Source organism: Schistocerca serialis, chromosome 2 (genome assembly GCF_023864345.2).
Source record: "Schistocerca serialis cubense isolate TAMUIC-IGC-003099 chromosome 2, iqSchSeri2.2, whole genome shotgun sequence".
NCBI classification, from domain to species: domain Eukaryota; kingdom Metazoa; phylum Arthropoda; class Insecta; order Orthoptera; family Acrididae; genus Schistocerca; species Schistocerca serialis.
In genome coordinates, this window is record NC_064639.1 from 1,160,030,523 (window position 1) to 1,160,057,712 (window position 27,190).

A 27,190-nucleotide genomic window follows, 5' to 3' on the forward strand; every position below is an offset into this window, starting at 1 on the left:
CCCCGGATGGCGTACTTAAACGCTGGCCACTTGCTCAGCCAGTCAGTCTAATCTCACTTACATCAGTTTACACCTCGCTTTGCACTAGACTGCTTACTTCCTGGTTCGTGTACGAGTTTGTTTCCTTGTGACTCTGTTGTTTTGTCTTGTTGTATTCGTTCCATCCTACATTGGTCATGTCCATCCTCTTCCGTTGTGTTGTTGTTCGCAGGCCTCTCCGCATTTCAATTGTTTCTCAGTCTTTTTTTTTTTTTTTTTTTTTTTTTTTTTTTTTTAGGTACTTGCATTTTGCAAACATGGCTATAATTACAGTTTGTTAAACATCCTTCCTTTTTTCTTTATTAATCACGGGAATATAAGTTGAACATTATAAAATTATGCAAATGCAATGGTCAATGATATTATACCACTTATTATCATTTAACTAGCTTAGTGTCTGCTGCTTTGCTTATGTAGACTGTGTAGTCTGCACAGACTTAATCAAATTTTTATGTTGTTCACAAATTGCAACCCCTTCTCAACTGTTCATGTTGATTAAGGCCATAGATGCTTGGTCTTTTCTGAACGTACTTCTGGCCAAAAAGCGATTCTAATTGCTCGAGTCCCAGGTTTTTGTTAATCAAGTCTTTTGCAGTCTTGTAGTGATATTTCTGTAGAAACTCTCTTCCCCTAACACATATTTCTGTATATGCAACAGAAAAGTAAAATACTAGGTTTCGTAGATTTAGCTTCAAATTTTATTTAATATAACGAAATATTTTCTTAAAAATTTTCAACCTCAATTTACCTCCTTATGGTCTGAAATGCCAAACACATATTCTTTTATTTCTAACAGAGATGCCAATACTAATTTTCATAGATTTAAATTCGAAAATATTTTCATAATGAAATATTTTCATAAAATTTTTCATTCCCTATTTCGCGCCCTTAGGGGATTGAATTTCAAAAAAACACTGAAATGAATATTTTTTTAAATTTCTAACAGAGAAGTCGAATATGAATTTTCATAGATGTAGCTTTAAAAATGCTTTAGTAGTTCTTCAATAATGGTTTATGTTCAAAAAAACTTTCACCCACTATTTTACCAACGTAGTGGTTGAATTTCCAAAAATACTGAAAAAATATTTTTTTTATTTTTGACTGAGAAATAAAATACCAATTTCTGTAGCTCTACCTACAAAACTGTCTTAATAGTGACATAGTCTCAAAAAATCTTTTGTCCCCTATTTCATCCTCTAGGGAGTGGAATTTCGAACAGTCCCTTCTGAAATGATGCCTACAGTATAAGACCAACACCCTCTACAAATTTCAAGTTTAAATCCTGAGTGGTTTGGGCTGGAGAATAATGAGTCAGCGAAAGTAGGTCTAGCTTCAAAATTGCTGTAACAGCGATATATTTTTGAAGAATTTTACATCCCCTGTGGCTGTTTGCTGATGATGCTGTGGTGTATGGGAAGAAGTCACCATTGAGTGACTGTAGGAGATGTAATGAAACAGGCTGTATTGGGTCATGTGAAGTACCCGATACAACAGGTTTCGTAACACGCGATACATGCTAAAACAGATGTGGCAGTGAATAAGGTAACTTAGTGCAACAGTGTGAAATAACTGTAACAAAAATGTTAAACTCAAACAATGGAATGTAACAATACCAGAGAAGGAAAGCTACTACTCACCATATAGCAGAGATGCTGAGTCGCAACAGGCACAACAGAAAGATTCGCACAATTATAGCTTTCGGCCATTAAGGCCTTGTCAGCAGTAGACACACATTCACACATGCACACACACACACTCACATAAATGCAACTTGCACTCACATCTGCAGTCTCAGAGAGCTGAGACCACACTGCGAACAGCAGCACCAGTGCATGATGTGAGTGGCGACTGGGTGGGGGTAAGGAGGAGCCATCCCTGTGCGTGGCAGTGGTTTCAGCAATGTCCTGCAACCAAGGCAGATGTGAAGATTTACAGTACATTTCCAAAATAAACCCCAATAGATTCTCTGCTTTTTTCCTCATACAACCCTTACTGAGTTGCAGAAAGGGGCCATTGCAGAAAGCGGCCATTGCAACACACTGGAATGCAGTTTGTGGTACCTACTTGTATCATAAAGTAGACAAGTCTGCAGTATACATGGCCATGTCCATACACAGTTTCTGAAAGGACACCCCTTACTGGTGCTGCACAACTTCATTATAACAGTGCTCTATTGTTTGTCTGTCACCAAAGATGACCTATAATGACATTCAGTTTTATAACTGCAGAGTGATTATAGTAGTCTCTGAAAAACAGTGTTTTCCAATATCACAGGTCTGTACATCTTTGTTTCATCTGTGGACCCAAATGCACCACTTGAAAACGAAAAATGCCATTCACTGCTCTACAAGAGAAGAGAAGAATGAGAAATTTCAATGTCAAAAATTTCTCCACTGCAGGGATGGAGACCTCCACAAACTCCATGGAGTGCAGCACAGCGCATAGTGTAGTTATGGAAATATGAATTCAGCAGTTCAGCTTTCCTGGCTGCACAGTAATGTGTCATCTATCTTAGTTCAGCCGTGGGCTGTTAAAGAGTGAGTTGTACTGGCCAAATTGATGTTGTTTAGGGAGGTTTCCCACATTCACCATCTTTAGCAGTGGCTCAAGTTATGCTTCATCCTAATCCCAAAAGTGTAAATTTCAAAACAGATTTCATAATACGTTAATTAATCCAGATAGACAGTCACCTAAGATGGAAAGAACAAAGTGATCAACTGGTCAAGAAACTTAGCTCACCGTGCTTTGCACTAAGAGCTCTCCATCAGTTAGTAGACAGAGAAATAATGTTGTTGTCATATTTTGCATATTTCCATTCTATTCTCTCCTATGGCATAATCTTCTGGGGAAATGCTGCTGGTGTTGAAAAAGTCTTCAGAATACAAAAACGAGCAGTGAGGCTAATATGTGGGGTCCTAATGAGACATCTTGCAGAAGTCTCTTCAAATCTCTCAGGATACTTACTATCACAGGTCAGTATATATACTCACTGATGTTATTTGTAGCCAACAACAGGGAATTACTTCAGAAAAATTATGAGATCCACAACCATGAAAAATTTTCACCAATGCTCTGCAACTCTCACTAAAGTACATAGGGGAGTTACTGAGTCAGGTATAAAGGTCTTCAATAAGCTCCCCATCAATATAAAAAAGGAAATAAATAATGTACAGGTTTTCAAAAGGAAACTAAAATTAATCCTCATTGAACAAACTTTCTATAAAATGAATGAATACTTAGAGTTATAAGGTTTAAGAGTGGGGGAAACTGCCTAAGAAAAGCACTCCCTTAAAGATAAAGTGTGATGCTGTTACTTGTAGTTTAACTGAAATTGTGGTGATAAAATGTAAATTTATCTGTTTCATTACGAGAAAATGTGAACTCCCATGTATCCCACTCTCGTGATCATTCACTTAAACCTCTTCTTAAGGAATGCAGTTAAAATTTGTATTCAATTCAAACCATGACCATGAAGAAAATTTACTTGCTTATATACGTCAGTTGCATAAAAATATGCACTGTCACTTATTCTACTATTTTAAACAGTCACTTAAACTGTTTTTGGCATAATGCAGACTTTAATACCGCAGGCAAGTAATTGTTCTTGATAAATAAACAAATGTCTGTGCAATATGTTGTATAAATGTTCATGTACTACTGTAATTGCATCAATTGACTTGTCCTATATTGCTTGTACACTGGCTGTATAATATGTAATCAACAGGACCAAATAAAAAAATAAATGCCAGTCAACTTTGGAAAACTGAAGACTTGGAATAGTAAGCAAACAAAGTGTTACAGATGACATCAAAACTGAATAATTATTTTTGAAGTTTACATCCAGTTTCTATACACTGGGCTTCATCACATAGGGGATGTAATTTCAGATGGTTAAATCCAAAAGGTAGATCCTATGTTCGTATTGATAATACAAAAAGATGTCTTTTCGTACATGAATTGAGTATGTTCACATTTTAGGTTTCAAGGTAATATACCTTAAAAAAAATTGAGTTGAAACAATTGATCCTTTGACATGCAAAATGTTTCGTATACTTCCTGTCCGATTAAGTTTTGGGGTACACTTTCCAAACTCACTCAACATTTTTATTAAAAATGGCAATTTTGGAATTATGTTCCCTGTTCAATATATTTCTGTGAACATCCATGTTTCATACTGAAGTAAGTGGCTGTGCATAACTAAACATTCTTAATTGTCTTGCAGATGGCTCATTTGCAGACTCATGTTATTGCTTGTATTATTGTATACTTTTTTTACCTCATCAGTTTTAACAACATATACACTGTTGGAAAAAAGCACAACACCAAAAAATAATGTAGAGTAAAAAAAAATAATGTTGAGTAATTAAATTTTGGAATACATTTGTCGAGGTAACATATTTAAGTGATTAACACTGCAAGGTCACAAGTTAATGTAAGTGAAATAAGCCACTGCAAATATGAAATGCTGGTACACTAATAACCAATGTAACCATCAGAATGGTGAATGCAAGCATGCAAACATGCATGTATCGTATTGTACAAGTGCCGAATGTCAGTTTGTGGGATGGAGTTCCATGCCTGTTGCACTTGGTCAGTCAATACATTGGCGGTTAATGCCTTTTGTGAATGCCACTGTAGTTGTCGTCCAATGATGTCCCATATATACTCAATTGGAGAAGACAGATCTGGTGATCGAGCAAGCGAAGGCATCGTGTCAACTCTCTGTACACCATGTTGGATTTTGACAGTGGTGTGAGCATTATCCTGTTAGAACCCCCCCTACCCCTGGAATGCTGTTCTTGAATGGCAGCACAATAGGTTGAATCACCATACAGACACACAGATTTGCAGTCAGGGTGGATGTGATAACCACTAGAGCATTCCTGCTGTTACACAAAATCGCATCTGAGACCGTAAGTCCAGATGTAGGCTCAGAGTGCCTAGCATATAGATAGGCTGGCTGCAGGCCCTCAACTGGCCTACTTCTAAAAACACACGGCTATCACTGGCACTGAGGAAGTACCAGCTTTCGTCAGAAAAAAACAACACACCTCCACCCTGCCATCCATTACCTCTTGCTTGACACCACTTAAGTCACAAACGGCAGTGGAATGCAGTGACAGGGTATCTGGCTTGGAGCTGTTCTTGAGGTAACCAAATTATAAAAGTTCAGTGTATAACTATGGTGCCAATTGCTGCTCAACTTGCTGCTTCAGATGCGGTATGACATGCCAGAGCCACACGCTGAACGCTCTTGGCTGTGCCACGTGGCCATCTGGAACCCAATCTTCTTGCGACTGTACATTCCTGTGACCACCTCTGCCAGCAATCACGTACTGAGATTATGTTTCTGCCAAATATTTCTGTAATATCACAGAAAAAACATCCAGTTTCTCATAGCCCTATTACATGACCTCATTCAAACTTAGTGAGGTGTTGATAATGGTGTGTCTGTCTCCTTAAAGGCATTCATGACTAACATCAACTCACCACACCCAATCTCAAAGGTAACTAAGGCTCCTGACCATTGAAGCATTTATTTAAAGAAAACCTGATTTGCATCCTCAAAGTGACACAACTAGTGCCATTCTTATGCAACTGGTGCAAAATTTGAATAGAAATTATCTTTCAGATGTATTAACATGCCTACCAATTTTCATTTTTGTCGCACAACTCCTTCTCGGTACTGCGATTTTTTTTCTGTCAGTGTATTTTTCGTACTAGCTCACTGAAAATTAGCAATTTTCATGTCAAATGAGTTTTTAAATAAAAATTCATTGTTCTTAAAAGGAAAAAAAGAACTATAAATCCTATAGCATTACTAAAAGAAGAGAGGTACCAGAAAAATTATTACATATTAAAGTATTGCTATTAGAAAAGAAGAAACATGATTTTCAGAAACGAAAAAAGAAAAATTTCTAGGACTGTTAATTTTTTCAGTGATAGGTGTCACTGCTTCTTACAAATAGAAAAGAATGTGCACTAATTATTAAACATCCTGTGGTGCACTTTTCTCTTATCAGAATGAATGTGCATGCACCAACTACTGAAAGCAGATACAACATTTTAAAAGTGTAGCTGAAAACACAGCTTTTTTAAATTTTTAATAAGTTACTTCTTCAATCAGGTGAAAGATAGAAAACTTGTTTCCCATGTATGTCCTGAAAAAAGGTTATAAAAGCTTTTAAAATTAAAGATTTGTCTGTCCTTATGGTAGTGGTATCTTGCAGAATATATTCCCAATCTGTCACAAGTGTTGATGCTTTGCAGATGATTGGTTTCATGTTCATAAAATATTTAAGGGTCTAGTATCTGAATAAATTTATTCAGATTAATTTATACAATTTATCTTTTATTTCTTTTCCAGCTGCTTTGATGATTTCTGCAGGCAATGAGTCAATTATGAGCCCTAAGGCTCATTATAGAAAAAAGAATGGAAAAAGGAAAGGACACCTACATAGCATTTATTGACCTCGAAAAAGCCTTTGATAAGGTTGAATGGAAAAAACTATTCCAGATATTGAGGGAAACTGGAGCTAAGTACAAGGACAGGAGAATGATATGGAACATATACAAAGAAGAGGTGGCAATAGTGAGATGTGGGGAACATCAACAACAAGCAAAAATTAAACAGGGTGTGAGACAGGGATGTGCACTCTCCCCTGTCCTCTTTAATATGTACATACAGAAAGCAATGGACGAGGTCAGAGAAAAGTTAGGACAAGCTAATGGAATCAGGATCCAGGGAAAAATAGTTGATATGCTGCGTTTTGCGGATGACATTGCTGTCCTAGCGGAAAATGAGGAAGAATTACAAGTAGTGTTGGAGGAAATGGAAAACACTCTTGCTACATGGTACAACATGAAAATTAATAAGTCAAAAACAAAAATCTTAATTGCAAGCAAACAAAATAATCAAGCAATTACGAATATAAGGCTGAATGGAGAGAAGCTGAAAGAAATACAAGACTTTGTCTACTTGGGAAGCAGAATAACATCAGATGGTCATAGTAGGAAAGATGTAATAAGTAGAATAAATCAGGCAAAGATTGCATTCTATAAAAGGAAAGGACTCCTCACATCAAATATGATAAGTCTATCGTTCAGGAAGCGGTTAATAAAGACCTACGGCAGCGAAACCTGGACACTTGGAGAGGACGAAAGAAGAAGGATTGAAGGATTCGAAATGTGGTGTCTGCGAAGGATGTTAAAAATTCCATGGACGGCCAGGATGACAAATGAAGAAGTCCTGCAGAGAGCGGAGGAAGTTCCAGTTCTTTGGAAGACGGTCAAGAAGAGGAGAGATATATGGATGGGACACATTCTGAGACATGAAAGTCTTCTCCACACTATAACGGAAGGCCTTGTGGAGGGCAAAAGGGCAAGAGGCAGACCTAGAAGAAAGTACATAAGCCAGATAATGCAGGACCTAGGATGCGGAAGTTTCACGGAATTGAAGAGGCTGGCCGACAATCGCACTGAATGGAGAGCTGCTGCAAATCAATCTTAGGATTGGCAACTTAAGAAGAAGAAGTATCTGAATCAGTCCTCACACATTACATGAGCATGGAACTTCCTGACAGATTAAAACTGTGTCCTCAACGGAGACTCGAACTCCAGATCTTTTCCTTTGTGGGCAACTGCTATACCGACTGAGCTACCCAAAGACTCATGACCTGTCCCCACAGCTTTACTTCCACCAGTACCTCAACTCCTGAATTCCAAAATTCACAGAAGTTCTCCTGCAAAACTTGCAGAGCTACCAATCATTGAACAAAAAATATTGTGGAGACATGACTTAGCCACAGCCTGGGGGTAATTCCAGAGTGAAATTTTCACTCTGCAGCTGAGTGTGTGCCGATATGAAGTAATCATGTTACTTGCTTCAGCACTCATAATACATGCAATAGTTGGAAATACAAGCAACTTACATTCACAGATGAGACAGACATCTGTTTTTGTAAAAGCCTTTGTTCATTTTCCATTACTTTTTCTGACTCTTCTTGGCTGCTAACAAGCAAATTTGAAAAACTGGAATCATTTGTCAGGATGTCACTGAATGTGCCCTGATACTCTATTCTTCCCTGAAAGAAATCAGAATAACATAATAATTATAGCATTGGACTGTTTCAGTGTGTGTGTTTATGCAACATCGTAAAGAGTATTGCTCATTATAATAACAGAAAACAGAGATTTATTTTATATCACTGGTCACTTGTGAGCCCTATTCCCATGCACAAAAGTTGTTCTTTTTTGTAAGATTTCAGTCTGCTACATAACACATTTGTTAGATAGGGCTAAGAGTGTACTAGGTTGTTGTAGAAACTTAACACCAAAAGTAGGAGTGGAGAACAGAATAATAATACTTTACCACAATGGCTGTTGTTGGATAAGATTGAGCTTCTTTTTATTGTGCTGGTGTTACAGTTTCATTTTTAAAAATATGTACAGCTAAAACCTGTCAGATTGGCCTTATGTGAGTCAGAGTTGAAGACAACACTTTGTGACATCTGATCATGTGGACAACATTCTATGATTACACTATTACATTTGCAAACTAATGAGTTGTTGGGCATTGGCTCATTTTTGTAGAACCATTCTGATGGGTTACACTTATGCATACACTGAAAATGGGTGCACAGTCAAAACTGTCTTACAATGAAAGCAAAACAAAGGGAACTTTTAATTCATCCAACAACAGTCAGTGTGTAAAATGTTACCACCCAGACAATTTGTGATATCTGTGGACCTTGGTGCAACCAAAGAAACAGATAGTAACAAAAATATGGGTCTACATCATCAGAGCATAATAACAATGTAAAAAATTTAAACAATCCTGTGAGGAGGTAAATTAATTAAGCATTATAATGGTTTACTTTTGTCAAGAATTTGATTTCTGTTACTACTAGTACATGTAGGGAATATTGTCAATAAGCACAGAAAAATTTCAATTCATTCATCATTTCTGTGCCTGGTCAGCATTTCCAGAATGTAGCAACTCTGATGGCTTTGTTATTTGCCTTGATCAAGTCCTGTGTTGTGAAAGGTCATTGTAGTAGAGAACATATGGAAAAGTGGTGTGGATTTTGTGTTGTTCCACACTCACTAGACATGTCTTCATCAACTGCATGGTTATCTTGCAATGAGGGATGTCCACTGTAAGATGACAGTGACCTCCAAACAGGCTAATGTAGATCATTTCCTGAAGACAGCTCTTCCTTTGCAGGGATAACTGGCAGCACCTTACTTCTCCATTTGATGATGTGGTTAGGCTCTGGTGTTCCCTCCAGTGGTTGAGTCCTAGTGATGAAGCTCTTTCTAGATTTCAATCAACAGACTATAACTTGGTGATCATGCAGTGGATGATGTGGATCATTGATCTGCTTTGCCCTCCGCACATTGGCAGTGACAGCCTTTCTGATATAGGGGGGAGCTATTCCAACAATCAGGTAGAGTTTATCTAGTAGAGTTTGTTTCATAGATTACAACAGGATTTGGATGGTCTCACAGAATGCAGTGTCAACCCACTTGTCATGAGCAGTTGCACTTCTACATCTACATCTACATCCATACTCCGCAAACCACCTGATGGTGTGTGGCGGAGGGTACCTTGAGTACCTCTATCGCTTCTCCCTTCTATTCCCGTCTCGTATTGTTCGTGGAAAGAAGGATTGTCTGTATGCTTCTGTGTGGGCTCTAATCTCTCTGATTTTATCCTTATGGTCTCTTCGCAAGATATACGTAGGAGGGAGCAATATACTGCTGGACTCTTCGGTGAAGGTATGTTCTCGAAACTTTAACAAAAGCCCGTACCGAGCTACTGAGCATCTCTCCTGCAGGGTCTTCCACTGGAGTTTATCTATCATCTCCGTAACGCTTTCGCGATTACTAAATGATCCTGTAATGAAGCGCGCTGCTCTCCGTTGGATCTTCTCCATCTTCCTTATCAACCCTGTCTAGTACGGATCCCACACCGCTGAGAAGTATTCAAGCAGTGGGCGAACAAGCGTACTGTAACCTACTTCCTTTGTTTTCGGATTGCATTTCCTTAGGATTCTTCCAATGAATCTCAGTCTGGCATCTGCTTTACCAACGATCAACTTTATATGATCATTCCATTTTAAATCACTCCTAATGCGTACTCCCAGATAATTTATGGAATTAACTGCTTCCAGTTGCTGACCTGCTATTTTGTAGCTAAATGATAAGGGATCTATCTTTCTATGTATTCACAGCACATTACACTTGTCTACATTGAGATTCAATTGCCATTCCCTGCACCATGCGTCAATTCGCTGCAGATCCTCCTGCATTTCAGTACAATTTTCAATCGTTACAACCTCTCCATACACCACAGCATCATCTGCAAAATGCCTCGGTGAACTTCCGATGTCATCCACCAGGTCATTTATGTATATTGTGAACAGCAACGGTCCCATGACACTCCCATGTGGCACACCTGAAATCACTCTTACTTTGGAAGACTTCTCTCCATTGGGAATGACATGCTGCGTTCTGTTATCTAGGAACTCCTCAATCCAATCACACAATTGGTCTGATAGTCCATATGCTCTTACTTTGTTCATTAAACGACTGTGGGGAACTGTATCAAACACCTTGCGGAAGTCAAGAAACACGGCATCTACCTGCCTATGGCCCTCTGAGTCTCGTGGGCAAATAGCGCGAGCTGGGTTTCACACGACCGTCTTTTTCGAAACCCATGCTGATTCCTGCAGAGTAGATTTCTAGTCTCCAGGAAAGTCATTATACACGAACATAATACGTGTTCCAAAAATTCTACAACTGATCGACGTTAGAGATATAGGTCTATAGTTCTGCACATCTGTTCGACTTCATACAGGTGAAACATACAATGCAGCTAACACACACAAAGCAACACCGGAAGTTCTCAGAATGTGAGGACCAGCTCCCCAGGTAGTGGCTGTGAGCTTCCTCAAAATATTGTTCCCTGCACTGACCATCGGCCTGGTGTTATGGCAATGTTCCTTGAAGGACAGTGTATGGTCAAAAGTAACATTCATATACATAGGTGTTTGGCAATGCTGAACCTGTTTACCTTCCATATGATGACCAATTCTTGTTTAATTTCTCTATTCCATAAGTGAAATGTACACACCTGAGTCTTAATGGGTTTTGGGCTTAGATGGCAGACCTCATATAAAGGACTTGTGTATCCAAAGATGAAGTCACTTTTCTTCTACATCTTCATACATCTTCACTTCGGCAGACTTCTACATCTTCATACATCTTCACTTCGGCAGACTTCTAGATCTTCACTTTGGCAGCCACTGCTATATCATCATTATAGATGAAATGCCTGGAGTGTTGTGTATTGCGCTGAGTATTGAGTAATCAGCTGACCATAGGTGTAAATATTACAATGCATAGGAGCAATCACACTGTTTTGAGGCCCTCGTCCTCTGCAAAATATTGTATGGGCATCCGTACACCTGATCTCAGAGTAGCACTTGCAACTTTCATCCTCAGTTATTTGCTGGATGTATTCCAGCCTCTGCTGTCCTCTTCAGTTTTTACCCTCTACACCTTCCTCTAGTACCATGGAAGTTATTCTGTGATGTTTTAACAGATGCCCTATCATCCTGTCCCTTCTACTTGTTGAGTGTTTTCCATATATTCCTTTCTTTGCAATTCTGCAGAGAACCTTCTCATTCCTCACCTTACCAGTCAGCCTAACTTTCAACATTCTTCTGTAGCACCACATCTCAAATGCTTCAGTTCCCTTCTGTTCTGGTTTTCCCACACTCCATGTTTCACTACTATACAAAGCTGTGCGCCAAATATACATGCTCAGAAATTTCTTCCTAAAATTAAGGCCTATGTTTCATGCTAACAGAATCTTCCATCAGTTCTTGGTAGAACAACATTATAATAAATGAAAAGTACCAGTTTGCTTTTGTTCTACAATATTACTTTTATTGGTAACCAGTTTTCAGCTTAACATTATAATTAAGCCACTGTTTTTATTATAATGTTAATGTTAAAATGCAGTACCACCACACTCTCAAAGATTGCATTTACTGTAGGTTCCCTCAAATGCCTCCATTTTCCTGCATTTATTTATTTCTGTTTATCTTATTGATATTGCTTAAGTTCCTTATGTATTCTGTAGTTACATTGATAATTGTCTCTTCTTTTAATTGGTTTTGGTATCATTCTCCATGTTACATACCTCCTGATGTAGCCTTGTCTAGTACTAATTTTATTTTATTTTATTAGTTTTGTTTATTAATAGAAACTGTTATGTAGGCATGCTATTCCTATTTTGTGTTAAAGGTTTTCCTGTCTATTCCATTGCTATTTATGTAATGTTCAATTTTTAATTTTTCATTGCATTACCACCACACTCTCAAAGATGTTACTTACTGTATGTTTCTACTTCAGTCTGGATGTGTTACTTCTCTTCCAATGTTGTTTTCAAACATTATAACTTCCTTGGTGATAATACTCAGTAAATGTCTGAAGATGGTCTTGTAAGCCGAAAACCAGTTAACAATAAAAGTGATATTGTACAACAAAAGCAAACTGGTGCCCGTGTTTCATATTAGTAGACTTCTCTTGGCTAGGAATGCTCTTTTTGCCAGTGATAGTCTCTTTTTAAGTCCTCCTTGCTCCATCCATTATGAGTTACATTATTGTCTAGAGAGCAGAAAGCATTAACTTCATCTACCTTGTGATCCCCAATTCTGATGTTAAGTTTCTCGCTGTTATCGTTTATACTACTTCGAATTGCTTTTATCTTTCTTCGATTTACTCTCAATCCATATTCTGTACTCATCAGATATTCCATTCAGCAGATCCTGTAATTCTTCTTCACTTTCACTGAGGATAGCAATGTCTTCAATGAATCTTATCACTGACATCCTTTCACTTTGAATTTTAATTTCGCTCTTGAACCATTCTTTTCTTTCTGTCATTGCTTCTTCGATGTATATATTAACAGGAGTGTCTTACAACCTTTTTAATCTGAGCACTTTGTTCTTGGTCTTCCACTCTTATTATTCCCTCTTGGTTCCTATACATATTGTGTATTACCTGTCTCATCTGAATCTTCCTCAGAATTTCGAAAATCTTTTACCATTTGACACTGCTGATCACTTTCTCCAGATCAACAAATCCTATGAATCTGTCTTGATTCAAACACAACATCAGAGCTGCCTCCTGGTGCCTTTACCTTTCCTAAAACTAAACTGATTCTAATCTAACACATCCTCAATTTTCTTTACCCTTCTTCCATATATAATTTTTGTCAGCAACTTGAATGCATGAGCTGTTATGCTGATTGTGCAATTCTCACTCTTGTCAGCCGTTACAATCTTCACCATGGTGTGGACGATGTATTTCCAAATGTCAGATGGTATATCTCCAGATTCATACTCTTTACACACCAATGTGAATAGTTGTTTTGTTGCCACTTCCCCAATGATTTCAGAAATTCTTATGGAATGTTAACTATCCTTTCTATCTTATTTGATTTTAAGTCTTCAAAACACTTTTAAACTCTGAATCTAATACCGGACCCCATATCATTTCTGCATCAAACTCCTGTTTCTTCTTATATCACATCATCAGACAATCTTCTTCCTCACAGAGGCCTTCAATGTACTCTTTCCACCTGTCTGCTATCTCCTCTGCATTTAACAGCGGAATTCTCATTGAATTCTTAATGTTGCCACCCTTGCTTTTAATGTCATGGAAGATCGTTTTGACTTTTCTGTATGCTAAGTCAGTCCTTCTCTTTCAATTTCTTCAAATTTTTCATGCAGCTATTGCACCTTAGCATTCCTGCACTTCCTGTTTACTTCATTCCTAAATGACTTGTATTTCTGTATTCCTGAATTTCCCTGAACATTTTTGTACGTACTTCTCTCATCAATCTGCAGTTTTCTTGTAGTTGCCCTTTTTAGAGTTGTCCATTCCTACTCAGCTGAACTACCTACTGAACTATCCCTTACTGCAGTGTCTGTAGCATTAGAGAACTTCAAGTGTATCTCTTCATTACGAAATAAATTTCGGATGAACATCCTGGTGTGAGTGTACAAAGGACACAATATTTCGGCAATCGACCTTGTTGCCATCATGAGGTAGGTCTTCACTCCTTAGAACTTCCGTATCCCACTTTTCTGTGCACTGATTATTCTGAACTAGCCTCTTAAACTTCAGCCTACTCTTCATCAGTACTGAATTATGATCTGAGTCTATATCTGCTCCTGGGTACGTCTTACAATCCTGTATCTGATTTTTGAATCTCTGCCTGACCATGGTGTAATCTAAATGAAATCTTCCCACATCTCCTGGCCTTTTCTGAGTATACCTCCTCTTCTTGTGATTTCTGAACAGATTATTTGTTATTAATAGCTGAAATTTATTGCAGAACTCAATTAGTCTTTCTCCTCTCCCATTCCTAGCACCAGGCCCATATTCTCATGTAATCCTTCCTTCTACTCCTTACCCTACAACTGCATTCTAGTACTCCATGCCTGTTAGATTTCCATATCCCTTTACATGATCTTACCCTGTTCAAACCATGAGGAGCAATATCTGACTGCATCATGATTTTCCAGACTGAACAGCAACTTGTTGAGGAGTAAACTTTCTTTCAATTATGTTGTTAACTATATTAAGAATAAAATGTTTGAAGGTCTTTAGACAGTGGCTCAATGAAATGAAACAAGAAAGAAGAGGAGCAGATGAACATCTTCTTATATGTGATTTTTAAGATACACATTTCAAAAAAAAGTTTTGCATCACCCCAGTTCCCAAAAATCCTGAAGACTGACGTTGACTGTGGATATTGTATCACAGACACAGTCCCTTTGACTGTTCAGAGATGTCACTAAACCCGCCCAAAGATGTGAACAACCATGCACGAGCTGTACCTATTAGACGGAGGGGGTCCGACAGCCGATCTGTTCCAGTCATTCCACCAGGAAGGAGGTACATAGCTCGCGTTGTCTGTACTTCAACCGTGCCCAGATGGTCAATACCACAGTTCGATTGTTTCCACATTGTTACTTTGTGCAAGGAAGGGCTCTTAACAAGGGAAGCATCCATGCATCTCAGAGTGAACCAAAGCAATGATGTTCGGACATGGAGGAGATACAGGAACTGTCGATGACGTGCCTCGCTCAGGCCACCCAAGCGCTACTACTGCAGTGGATGACGCTACCTACGGCATATGGTTCAGAGAAACCCTACAGCAATGCCACCGTGTTGAATAATGCTTTCCGTGTAGCCACAGGACATTGTGTTATGACTCAAACTGTGTGCAATAGGCTGCATGATGCACAACTTCACTTCCAACGTCCATGGGGAAATCCATCTTTGCAACCATGACACCATGCAGCGCAGTACAGATGGGCCCAACAACATGCTAAATGGACCGCTCAGGATTGGCATAATGTTCTCTTCACCGATGAGTGTCGCATATGCCTTCAACCTGACAGTCATGGGATCTGTGTTTGGAGGCAACCCTGTCAGGCTAAACGCCTTAGACACACTGTCCAGCAAGTGCAGCAAGGTGGAGGTTCCCTGCTGTTTTGGGGTGGCATTATGTGGGGCCAACGTATGCTGATGGTGCTCATGGAAGGTGCTGTAACAGCTGTACGATACGTGAATGACATCCTCCGACGGATAGTGCAACCATAACGGCAGCATATTGGTGAGGCATTCGCCTTCATGGGTGACATTTCACGCCCCCATTGTGCACATATTGTGAATGACTTCCTTCAGGATAACAACATTACTCTATTAGAGGGGCCAGCATGTTCTCCAGACATGGATCCTATCCAACATGCCTGTGATAGATTGAAAAGGGTTGTTTATGGATGGAGTGACCCACCAGTGCCTCTGAGGGATCTATGCCGAATTACCATTGAGGAGTGGGACAATCTGGGCCAACAGTGTCTTGACGAACTTGTGGATTGTATGCTATGACAAAACAGGCATGCATTGATGCAAGAGGATGCGCTTCTGGATATTAGAGGTAAGGGTGTGTACAGCAATCTGGACCACTGCCTCTGAAGGTATTACTGTACGGTGGTACAACATGCAATAAAAAGGGCAGAAATGATGTTTATGTTGATCTCTACTCCAATTCTCTGTACAGGTTCCGGAACTCTCAGAACTGAGGTGATGAAAAACTTTTTTTGGTGTGTATATTTTGTTATCCATCCTTCATTCCATAGATAAATGTGGCATACAAAGCCAAAATTTTTATCTAGTGAGTCTATGACTATGGGGAGACTGCAGGAAGAAATTTTTGAAAAAGAACTCCAAACATATTCCTAGTGATAACACATCAGTTGAATAGAAAATTGGTGGGTAAGAGTTGTCAGGGTAACTTGTACCTGCTTTGTGCAATACTTGGCAATGTTTTATATAAAAGATATATGTTAAACTAAGTACTCACATTATTGATTATGGCAATTACATCAGCACTCTTGAGATATTGTAGTTGATGAGTAGCTAAGATTCGTGTTTTTGTCTTAAGATAACCATCAATGCACTCCTGAAATAATTGTTTTCCAACATGGGTATCTACAGCTGACAGTGGGTCATCCAGCAAATAAACATCAGCATCTCGGTATACAGCCCTGAAAATGAGAAAAAATCCTCTACATTTTCTGTAAATATCACAAGTTGATACTTAATAAGAAGTAAGAGGAAGACAAGACTCTGATAGCCTGGAGGAGTAATGTAGCAATAATAACTGAAACATAATTGGGTTTTGAACATCTATTGTGGTTCTGACAGGTACCCCCACAAGTCACCCAAATGAGTGCAAACCGCTAGGTGCCAAATTGAATCCACAATCATATCACGTCAGGCCTCGTGTATAATATGCTTCATAACCACATCATTACCCATCATGAACATGTGTTTTAAGTTACGTACCATGAATAAGCCAAGGCAGTTAGTTAATGCTACTGACTTCATGTTCAGGAGAAGCAGGATTTAGGTTATTTTTCTTGTTTAAACTTTACATGGTTGGCCTGATCACTTCAAATGAATGTTTATATGGCTCTTCCAAAAAGACTGCCACTCACTTTCCTGGGCACACTCACAACTGAGCTTCCTATCTACCCCCGATGACCTCGTTCATTTCTTTACACCATCAACTGACTCCGTGTTTTAGGACCTTTAATGATCTAGCACAGGAAACCAAATCAAGTGCATATTTGGCTAACACACAAATATTCATCATGCTCATCTGCATTATTATTTTCAAACTCTGTACATCAATTTCACATCTGTATTTATCAAAAGACATTATCACTGTACACCTCAACAAGTACCTGTCTGATCCACACATGAAAAACTCACTATGGTATATGACTGTACATCTGATCATATTCCTGTAAGTGCTGTTGTGGTGACATTTGGTAGTGTGTAGATGCTAAGTAAAATATGCAACATACAGAGACAAATGTTAGTAACACATACATATAATCTTGAATTCCCCAGAAAATTAAGTGTTCTGACCTGAGGGAGGGGAAATAAGGCAGACATGCTAACATTTCTGTACACATCTCAAAACTTATGAAATCTATCCACTTTCTAAGCAAAGTAGAAACACTACACAAGTAAATTATCAATGCTTTGATGTCTTTTGGGAAGTTAGTACTGGAAATTTTTGCTTGCCTGGAAGCATGGATGGTTTTCATTAGTTGATCTGAGTCAAAGATGTATTTGCCAATAAGGTTCTCTGTAATTACAAATACAGAATACAGCACATTTGAGGATGTTTAAATGAGTCATGATTCTGTTCTAAGTCCCCTTTGCCTCACAGTCAATTGTGTTACCTTGAAAAATTCACTTGCATCATCACATTTTCTTCATGCAGAGAGCTATGGCAGCATGTGGTGACCTACAGAATAAAATTTTTTACCAAAGAAAATCATTAAATAGCTGTATCTTTTGAGAAGTTATTTTATTTAGACAAGAACTAGTTTTGGCATTTCAATAATCTCATCTTCAGTCACGTATAGACATTCAGATGTATGAAACAATGGAAAATCCTGGAAGAAATGTGACAATATTATAAAAAGGATAGTTGCTACTTACCTTATAGCGGAGATGCTGAGTCATAGATAGGCACAACAAAAAGAGTGTCACAAAATAAGCTTTTGGTCAACAAAGCCTTTGTCAAAAATAGATAAAACACACACACACACACACACATATGCAAATGCAGTTCACACACGCATGACCACAGTCTTTGGCAGCTGGAGATGACTGTGTCTATTGTCTACTTTTAGCAAAGGCCTCGTTAAACAAAAGCTTATTTTGTGACTTTCAATGTGCCTGTCTGCGACTCAGCATCCCAGCTATACAGTCAGATGTATTGATACTTGCATATTGGAACTATCAATATCTGGATGTCCGCCCCTGCTAGCTGAGTGGTCAGTGTGACAGAATATCAATCCTAAGGGCCTGGGTTCGATTCTTGGCTGGGTTGGAAATTTTCTCCACTCAAGGACTGGGTGTTGTGTTGTCATTGTCCTAATCATCATAATTTCATCCCCATTGACGCGCAAGTCGCCGAAGTGGCATCAGATCGAAAGACCTGCACCCGGCGAACGGTCTTCCCGATGGGAGACCCTAGTCGCACGACATTTACATTTACATTTTAATATCTGGATTCCATGAATTAATTTTGGGAGTGTTTACTTCAATGAATTGACAACAACTGAGCACACCTACTGTCTGAGGACTGCAGGTGTGCTCAGTCATCAAAGTAAAAAATCCAAAAGTGAATTAACAGAATCCAGATATTGATGGCTCCACTATGCAATTATTGATACATCTGATTGTCTGTACATGCAGTGAATAGGGGCCTAAAGATAACAGTCTTGAGATCTTGAAACTGGTTGTCATTTAAATAAAATAACTTTACAAAATATATGGCTGTCTGACTATTTTCCTTGGTAAATATTTGAGCAGATGCTGTCCCACTTCCACAATGGATCAAGGGACACTGAATAAAAAGTCATAAAACATTTTGAACAAGAAAAAAATCTTACATAAATATCTTCCTCTTTGTATTTCTATGACTATTAGTTATAAGAATAGCATCACATGAGTAAATAACGATGTGACACTAAATAGTGAAGTCCATCTGTTGTTGTTGTTGTTGTTGTGGTCTTCAGTCCTGAGACTGATTTGATGCAGCTCTCCATGCTACTCTATCCTGTGCAAGCTTCTGCATGTCCCAGTACCTACTGCAAGCTACATCCTTCTGAATCTGCTTAGTGTATTCATCTCTTGGTCTCCCTCTACCATTTTTACCCTCCACGCTGCCCTCCAATACTAAATTGGTGATCCCTTGATGTCTCAGAACATGTCCTACCAACCGATCCCGTCTTCTGGTCAAGTTGTGCCACAAACTTCTCTTCTCCCCAATCCTATTCAATACTTCCTCATTAGTTATGTGATCTACCCATCCAATCTTCAGCATTCTTCTGTAGCACCACATTTTGAAAGCTTCTATTCTCTTCTTGTCCAAACTATTTATTGTCCATGTTTCACTTCCATACATGGCTACATTCCATAAAATACTTTCAGAAATGACTTCCTGACACTTAAATCTACACTCGATGTTAACAAATTTCTCTTCTTCAGAAACGCTTTCCTTCCCATTGCCAGTCTACATTTTATATCCTCTCTACTTTTTTTTTTTTTTTTTTTTTTTTTTTTTTATATATATATATATTGTTCCGTGGGACCACATTTAGGAGAAGTCTCCATGGTCATGGAACGAGTCAATACATGAAATTATAACACGATTGTAGAAACAGATAAAATGAAATATAAGAAACATATTCAGGCGACAAGTCGTTAGTTTAAATAAAGAAAATCAAAAATGTACACTGGAATTTGCTTAATTTTGTATCTCTTCCAGGAGCTCCTCGACAGAATAGAAGGAGTGAACCATGAGGAAACTCTTCAGTTTAGACTTAAAAGTGTTTGGGCTACTGCTAAGATTTTTGAGTTCTTGTGGTAGCTTATTGAAAATGGATGCAGCAGAATACTGCACTCCTTTCTGCACAAGAGTCAAGGAAGTGCATTCCACATGCAGATTTGATTTCTGCCGAGTATTAACTGAGTGAAAGCTGCTAACTCGTGGGAATAAGCTAATATTGCTAACAACAAACGACATTAAAGAAAATACATACTGTGAGGGCAATGTCAAAATTCCCAGACTATTGAATAGGGGTCGACAAGAGGTTTTCGAACTTACACCATACATAGCTCGAACAGCCCGTTTTTGAGCCAAAAATACCCTTTTTGAATCAGAAGAATTACCCCAAAAAATAATACCATATGACATAAGCGTATGAAAATATGCGAAGTATACTACTTTTCGTGTTGAAATGTCACTTATTTCAGATACTGTTCTAATGGTAAATAAAGCGGCATTTAGTTTCTGAACAAGATCCTGAACATGGGCTTTCCACAACAGCTTACTATCTATCTGTACGCCTAGGAACTTGAACTGTTCCGTCTCGCTTATAACATGCCCATCCTGTCTGATTAAAATGTCAGTTCTTGTTGAATTGTGGGTTAGAAACTGTAAAAACTGAGTCTTACTGTGATTTAGCATCAAATTATTTTCCACAAGCCACGAACTTATATCATGAACTACATTATTTGATAATGTTTCAATATTACACACAAGATCCTTCACTACCAAGGTGGTGTCATCAGCAAACAGAAATATTTTTGAATCACCTGTAATACTAGAAGGCATATCATTTACATAAATAAGGAACAGCAGTGGCCCCAGCACCGACCCTTGGGGAACGCCCCATTTAACAGTGCCCCATTGGGACTGAACATCATTACCACTCTCAATATTGTGGAGGATTACCTTCTGCTTTCTGTTCTTAAAGTAGGAGGCGAACCAATTGTAAGCTACTCCCCTTACTCCATAATGTTCCAACTTCTGCAGTAATATTTTGTGGTCAACACAGTCAAAAGCCTTCGTTAAATCAAAGAAAACACCTAACGTTCGCAACCTTTTATTTAATCCGTCCAAAACCTCACAGAGAAAAGAGACTATAGCATTTTCAGTTGTTAAACCGTTTCTAAAACCAAACTGTACATTTGACAGCAAATTATGTGAATTTAAATGCTGCAGTAACCTTGTATATACAACCCTCTCAATAACTTTAGCAAACACTGATGGCATAGAAATAGGTCTATAATTGTCAACATTATCCCTGTCTCCCTTTTTATAAAGTGGCTTCACTACCGAGTACTTTAATCGGTCAGGAAACCGACCACTCCTAAAGGAAAAGTTACAGATATGGCTAAGTACTGAGCTAACATACGAGGAACAATACTTCAGTATTCTGCTAGATACCCCGTCATATCCATGAGAGTTCTTGGTCTTTAGTGATTTAATTATTAACTCAATCTCCCTCTTGTCAGTATCATGGAGGAGCATTTCAGGTAACAGTCTCGGAACACTTTTTTCTAAGAGCGCTATATGATTCCCTGTTGGGACTAGGTTTCTATTTAGTTCACCTGCTATATTCAGAAAGTGATTATTAAGTACTGTACATATATGCGACTTATCAGTAACACGGACATCCCCACTACGCACTGATTCTATATTCTCGACCTGTCTCTGCAGACCAGCCACTTCCTTTACGACTGACCATATGGTTTTAATTTTATCCTGAGACTTAGCTATTCTATCTGCATACCACATACTTTTTGCCTTCCTAATAACTTTTTTAAGCACCTTACAATACTGTTTGTAATGGGCTGCTGCATTTAGATTTTGACTGATTCTAACGTTTTGATATAATTGCCACTTTGTTCTACAAGATATTCTTATCCCTTTAGTCAGCCACCCAGGCTGCCTGTTTGTGCTAGTACCCTGTTTTGAACGTTCTAACGGAAAGCAACTTTCAAAGAGCACGAGAAAAGTCTTGAGGAAAGCATTATATTTATCGTCTACTGTATCAGCACTATAAACATCTTGCCACTCTTGTTCCTTGATAAGGTTTACAAAAGTCTGTACAGCAACTGGATCAGCTTTCCTAAAACGTTGGTAACTATATTTAACATGTGTTGCAGCACAAAAAACTTTTAGACTTAAAATTTGTGCATCATGATCTGAAAGGCCATTCACCTTTTTGCTAACAGAATGCCCTTCTAATAATGACGAATGAACAAAAATATTGTCTATGGTTGTTCTACTGTTCCCTTGCACTCTCGTTGGAAAGAATACGGTTTGCATAAGATTATATGAATTAAGGAGGTCTACCAGCATCCTTTTCCTTGCACAATCACTTATACAATTAATATTGAAGTCACCACATATCACTAACTTTTTGTATTTCCTATAAAGTGAACCAAGACAGGCGAAATACCCTCAGACTTCAAGAAGAATATAATAATTCCAATCTCAAAGAAAGCAGGTGTTGACAGATGTGAAAATTACTGAACTATCAGTTTAATAAGTCACAGCTTCGACCATCATCAGTTATTTTGCTCCCCAAATAGCAAAACTCCTTTACTACTCTAAGTGTCTCATTTCCTAATCTAATTCCCTCAGCATCACCCGACTTAATTCGACTACATTCCATTATCCTCGTTTTGCTTTTGTTGATGTTCATCTTATATCTTCCTTTCAAGACACTGTCCATTCCATTCAACTGCTCTTCCAAGTCCTTTGCTGTCTCTGACAGAATTACAATGTCATCGGCGAACCTCAAAGTTTTTATTTCTTCTCCATGGATTTTAATACCTACTCCGAATTTTTCTTTTGTTTCCTTTACTGCTTGCTCAGTATACAGATTGAACTCCCTTCTCAACCACTGCTTCCCTTTCATGTCCCTCGACTCTTATAACTGCCATCTGGTTTCTGTATAAATTGTAAATAGCCTTTCGCTCCCTGTATTTTACCCCTGCCACCTTTAGAATTTGAAAGAGAGTATTCCAGTCAACATTGTCAAAAGCTTTCTCCAAGTCTACAAATGCTAGAAACGTATGTTTGCCTTTTCTTAATCTTTCTTCTAAGATAAGTCGTAAGGTCAGTATTGCCTCACGTGTTCCAATATTTCTACGGAATCCAAACTGATCTTCCCCAAGGTCGGCTTCTACCGGTTTTTCCATTTGTCTGTAAAGAATTCACGTTAGTATTTTGCAGCTGTGACTTATTAAACTGATAGTTCAGTAATTTTCACATCTGTCAACACCTGCTTTCTTTGAGATTGGAATTATTATATTCTTCTTGAAGTCTGAGGGTATTTCGCCTGTCTCATACATCTTGCTCACCAGATGGTAGAGTTTTGTCAGGACTGCCTCTCCCAAGGCCGTCAGTAGTTCCAATGGAATGTTGTCTACTCCGGGGGCCTTGTTTCGACTCAGGTCTTTCTGTGCTCTGTCAAACTCTTCACGCAGTATCACATCTCCCATTTCATCTTCATCTACATCCTCTTCCATTTCCATAATATTGTCCTCAAGTACATCGCCCTTGTATAGACCCTCTATATACTCCTTCCACCTTTCTGCTTTCCCTTCTTTGCTTAGAACTTGGTTTCCATCTGTGCTCTTGATATTCATACAAGTCGTTCTCTTATCTCCAAAGGTGTCTTTAATTTTCCTGTAGGCAGTATCTATCTTACCCCTAGTGAGATAAACTTCTACATCCTTGCATTTGTCCTCTAGCCATCCCTGCTTAGCCATTTTGCACTTCCTGTCGATCTCATTTTTGAGACGTTTGTGTTCCTTTTTGCCTGCTTCATTTACTGCATTTTTGTATTTTCTCCTTTCAATAATTAAATTCAATATTTCTTCTGTTACCCAAGGATTTCTACTAGCCCTCGTCTTTTTACCTACTTGATCCTCTGCTGCCTTCAGTACTTCATCCCTCAAAGCTACCCATTCTTCTTCTACTGTATTTCTTTCCTCCATTCCTGTCAATTGTTCCCTTATGCTGTCCCTGAAACTCTGTACAATCTCTGGTTCTTTCAGTTTATCCAGGTCCCATCTCCTTAAATTCCCACATTTTTGCAGTTTCTTCAGCCTTAATCTACAGGTCATAACCAATAGATTGTGGTCAGATTCCACATCTGCCCCTGGAAATGTCTTACGATTTAAAACCTGGTTCCTAAATCTCTGTCTTACCATTATATAATCTATCTGATACCTTTTAGTATCTCCAGAGTTCTTCCATGTATACAACCTTCTTTCATGATTCTTAAACCAAGTGTTAGCTATGATTATGTTGTGCTCTGTGCAAAATTCTACCAGGCGGCTTCCTCTTTCATTTCTTAGGCCCAATCCATATTCACCTACTATGTTTCCTTCTCTCCCTTTTCCTACACTCGAATTCCTGTCACCCATGATTATTAAATTTTTGTCTCCCTTCACTATCTGAATAATTTCTTTTATTTCATCATACATTTCTTCAATTGCTTCATCATCTGCAGAGCTAGTTGGCATATAAACTTGTACTACTGTAGTAGGTGTGGGCTTCATATCTATCTTGGCCACAATAATGCGTTCACTATGCTGTTTGTAGTAGGTTACCAGCACTCCTATTTCTTTATTCATTATTAAACCTACTCCTGCATTACCCCTATTTGATTTTGTGTTTAAAACTCTGTAGTCACCTGACCAGAAGTCTTGTTCCTCCTGCCACCGAACTTCACTAATTCCCACTATATCTAACTTCAACCTATCCATTTCCCTTTTTAAATTTTCTAACCTACCTGCCCAATTAAAGGATCTGACATTCCACGCTCCGACCCGTAGAACGCCAGTTTTCTTTCTCCTGATAACGACATCCTCCTGAGTAGTCCCCGCCTGGAGATCCGAATGGGGGACTATTTTACCTCCGGAATATTTTGCCCAAGAGGACGCCATCATCATTTAATCATACAGTAAAGCTGCATGCCCTCAGGAAAAATTACGGCTGTAGTTTCCCCTTGGTTTCAGCCGTTCGCAGTACCAGCACAGCAAGGCCGTTTTGGTTATTGTTACAAGGCCAGATCAGTCAATCATCCAGACTGTTGCCCTTGCAACTACTGAAAAGGCTGCTGCCCCTCTTCAGGAACCACACATTTGTCTGGGCCCTCAACAGATACCCCTCCGTTGTGGTTGCACCTACGGTACGGCTATCTGTATCTCTGAGGCACGCAAGCCTCCCCACCAGCGGCAAGGTCCATGGTTCATGGGGGGGTGTCCTTTTGTACAAAAAGAAAAAAAAACACAAATATCTGAGAAAATCTTTAAGGTTAGAACTGGAGTTCAAATCATTTTCACTGTACCTGTTATAAACATGAGAACTGGTTATTTACTGTTACATAGACCACGCTCATTGTGTCTGATTAAGATGGGGAACATTTCAGGTGGTTTACAAAAGAACACCTCATCATACCAACAAACATATGGTCCTGCCGATTACCTACAAGAATGATTTGCATTTTTACTTATGTTAGCTCAATTCTACGAATTAATATGTCTCACTGTTTCCTTGTTCATCATTACCATCAAATGTTTGGGATCACAAAAAAACTGACATGGCAAGGAGTCTGGGAACTATTTATTCAAGAATTTCACCATGAAAAACTGCACTCTCAAACACAAACTTGCAGCTGCAGCAAAACTCAAAATAAAAATAAAGCTACTTAAGTTAATGAAAGTTAATTCAAAAATTTACAGCTTATGTTTCTCAGCTTAAATACATTAAGTATTAAGTAGGTTTCATGAAGAGAATGAGTAGTTTTATTCTTCAAATAAACATTTTGATTTATAAAATGGCTATTCATAAAATAACCTATGACTGGCTATTAAAAGTAAACAGTTGGTTGTAGCTTGATGTGCCTTACCTGGCAAGATTGATCCTAGCTCTTTGTCCTCCACTAAGTGAAACACCTCTTTCTCCAACTATAGTCTTGTCTCCAAAAGGAAAGAGTTCAAAGTCTCTCTGTAAAGCACAGACTTTCACAACCTGCTGATACTTTTTGTGATCATATGGTTGTCCAAACAAAATGTTCTGTCGTACTGAACCAACAAACAGCCAAGGTTCTTGTGATGCATAAGAGACAACTTTATCAACCGAAATAGAGCCAGAACTCAGTGGTAGTTCATGGAGAATTGCATGAAGCAGTGAGCTCTGAAATCATAATGCAGGTATAGGATAAATAAACCAAATAAATATATTTAGTATGCTGTGAAAGGTACATTATAAACCCATTTATTTTCTTCTGAAACAAATGCTTAGAATATATTTTCTGGCTTTTTACATTTATTTTCAAAAATTCAGTATATATGAATGTAATTTATACATTTGAAAGCCAAGAAGAGTATTGATTGTAATAGACAAACTATTGCTTGTGTGTGGAATATATAACTTCCTTGTTCGATGCAAAATTACCAGTGAATTCAGTTTCAGTACTTTTTTTGCATTTAATGGCCATAATGCCAATTCAGTCTACAATTAATTTCATTCCAAAAATAATCTCTGCAATCTGGATAAGACATTGCTCTGCAACATCCTTTCTTCCAGGACTGCTAATCCTGCATGATGTTCAGGAGAACTTCTGTGAAGTTTGTAAAGAGGGAGATAGGTGTTAATTGAAGTGTAGTTGTGAGGTTGGCTTTTGAGTCATGTCTGGATAGCTCCAGTGGTGAGGATGAAAGGCAAGGTTCCAAGTTCAAGCACCCATCTGTCATATAGTTTCAGTCTGCTAGGATATTTCAAAACAGTGAACACTCCACTGCAGAGTGAAAGATTCATTCTAGAGGCAAGAGAGTTCTTTTCCACGTCCACTTTTACACAAATTCACTGAGATACATTTGGGCCATTATTTCTTAGGTAAGCATAGACTGAAATGTCAGGTGGGCTGTTTACTGTTGTTCATGTAAATTAGATTCACAAAATCAGATGACTGCTGAACATTCAAATAAACAATGTCTGCCACTTTCAGAATTACAGTCTTTTCCCTCCTCTTGCATGTTTGCTATTTTTTCTTGGACCAGACATCATCCATCCACATATTTATTTTATAGGTAGGGAAGTATAGATTAAAATTAAGTAATGATATTCATAGGATACATGGAACAACATAAGTTAGATACAGAAAAGTGT

The 27,190-nt window shown here is 38.4% G+C and overlaps 1 protein-coding gene across 2 annotated transcripts in view; it reads right to left on the reverse strand.

The window, feature by feature from the left end:
* The window catches only part of LOC126458620 (ATP-binding cassette sub-family C member 4-like), a 312,931-nt gene that overhangs the window by 82,834 nt on the left and 202,907 nt on the right, over positions 1-27,190 (reverse strand). For both annotated transcript variants that reach the window (XM_050095787.1, XM_050095786.1), the window contains exons 10-12: positions 25,929-26,215; positions 16,490-16,673; positions 7,971-8,123 (exon numbers count right to left, since the gene is read on the reverse strand). In XM_050095787.1, the coding sequence (XP_049951744.1) occupies positions 7,971-8,123; positions 16,490-16,673; positions 25,929-26,215 (624 nt within the window). The remainder of the gene's footprint in view (positions 1-7,970; positions 8,124-16,489; positions 16,674-25,928; positions 26,216-27,190) is intronic.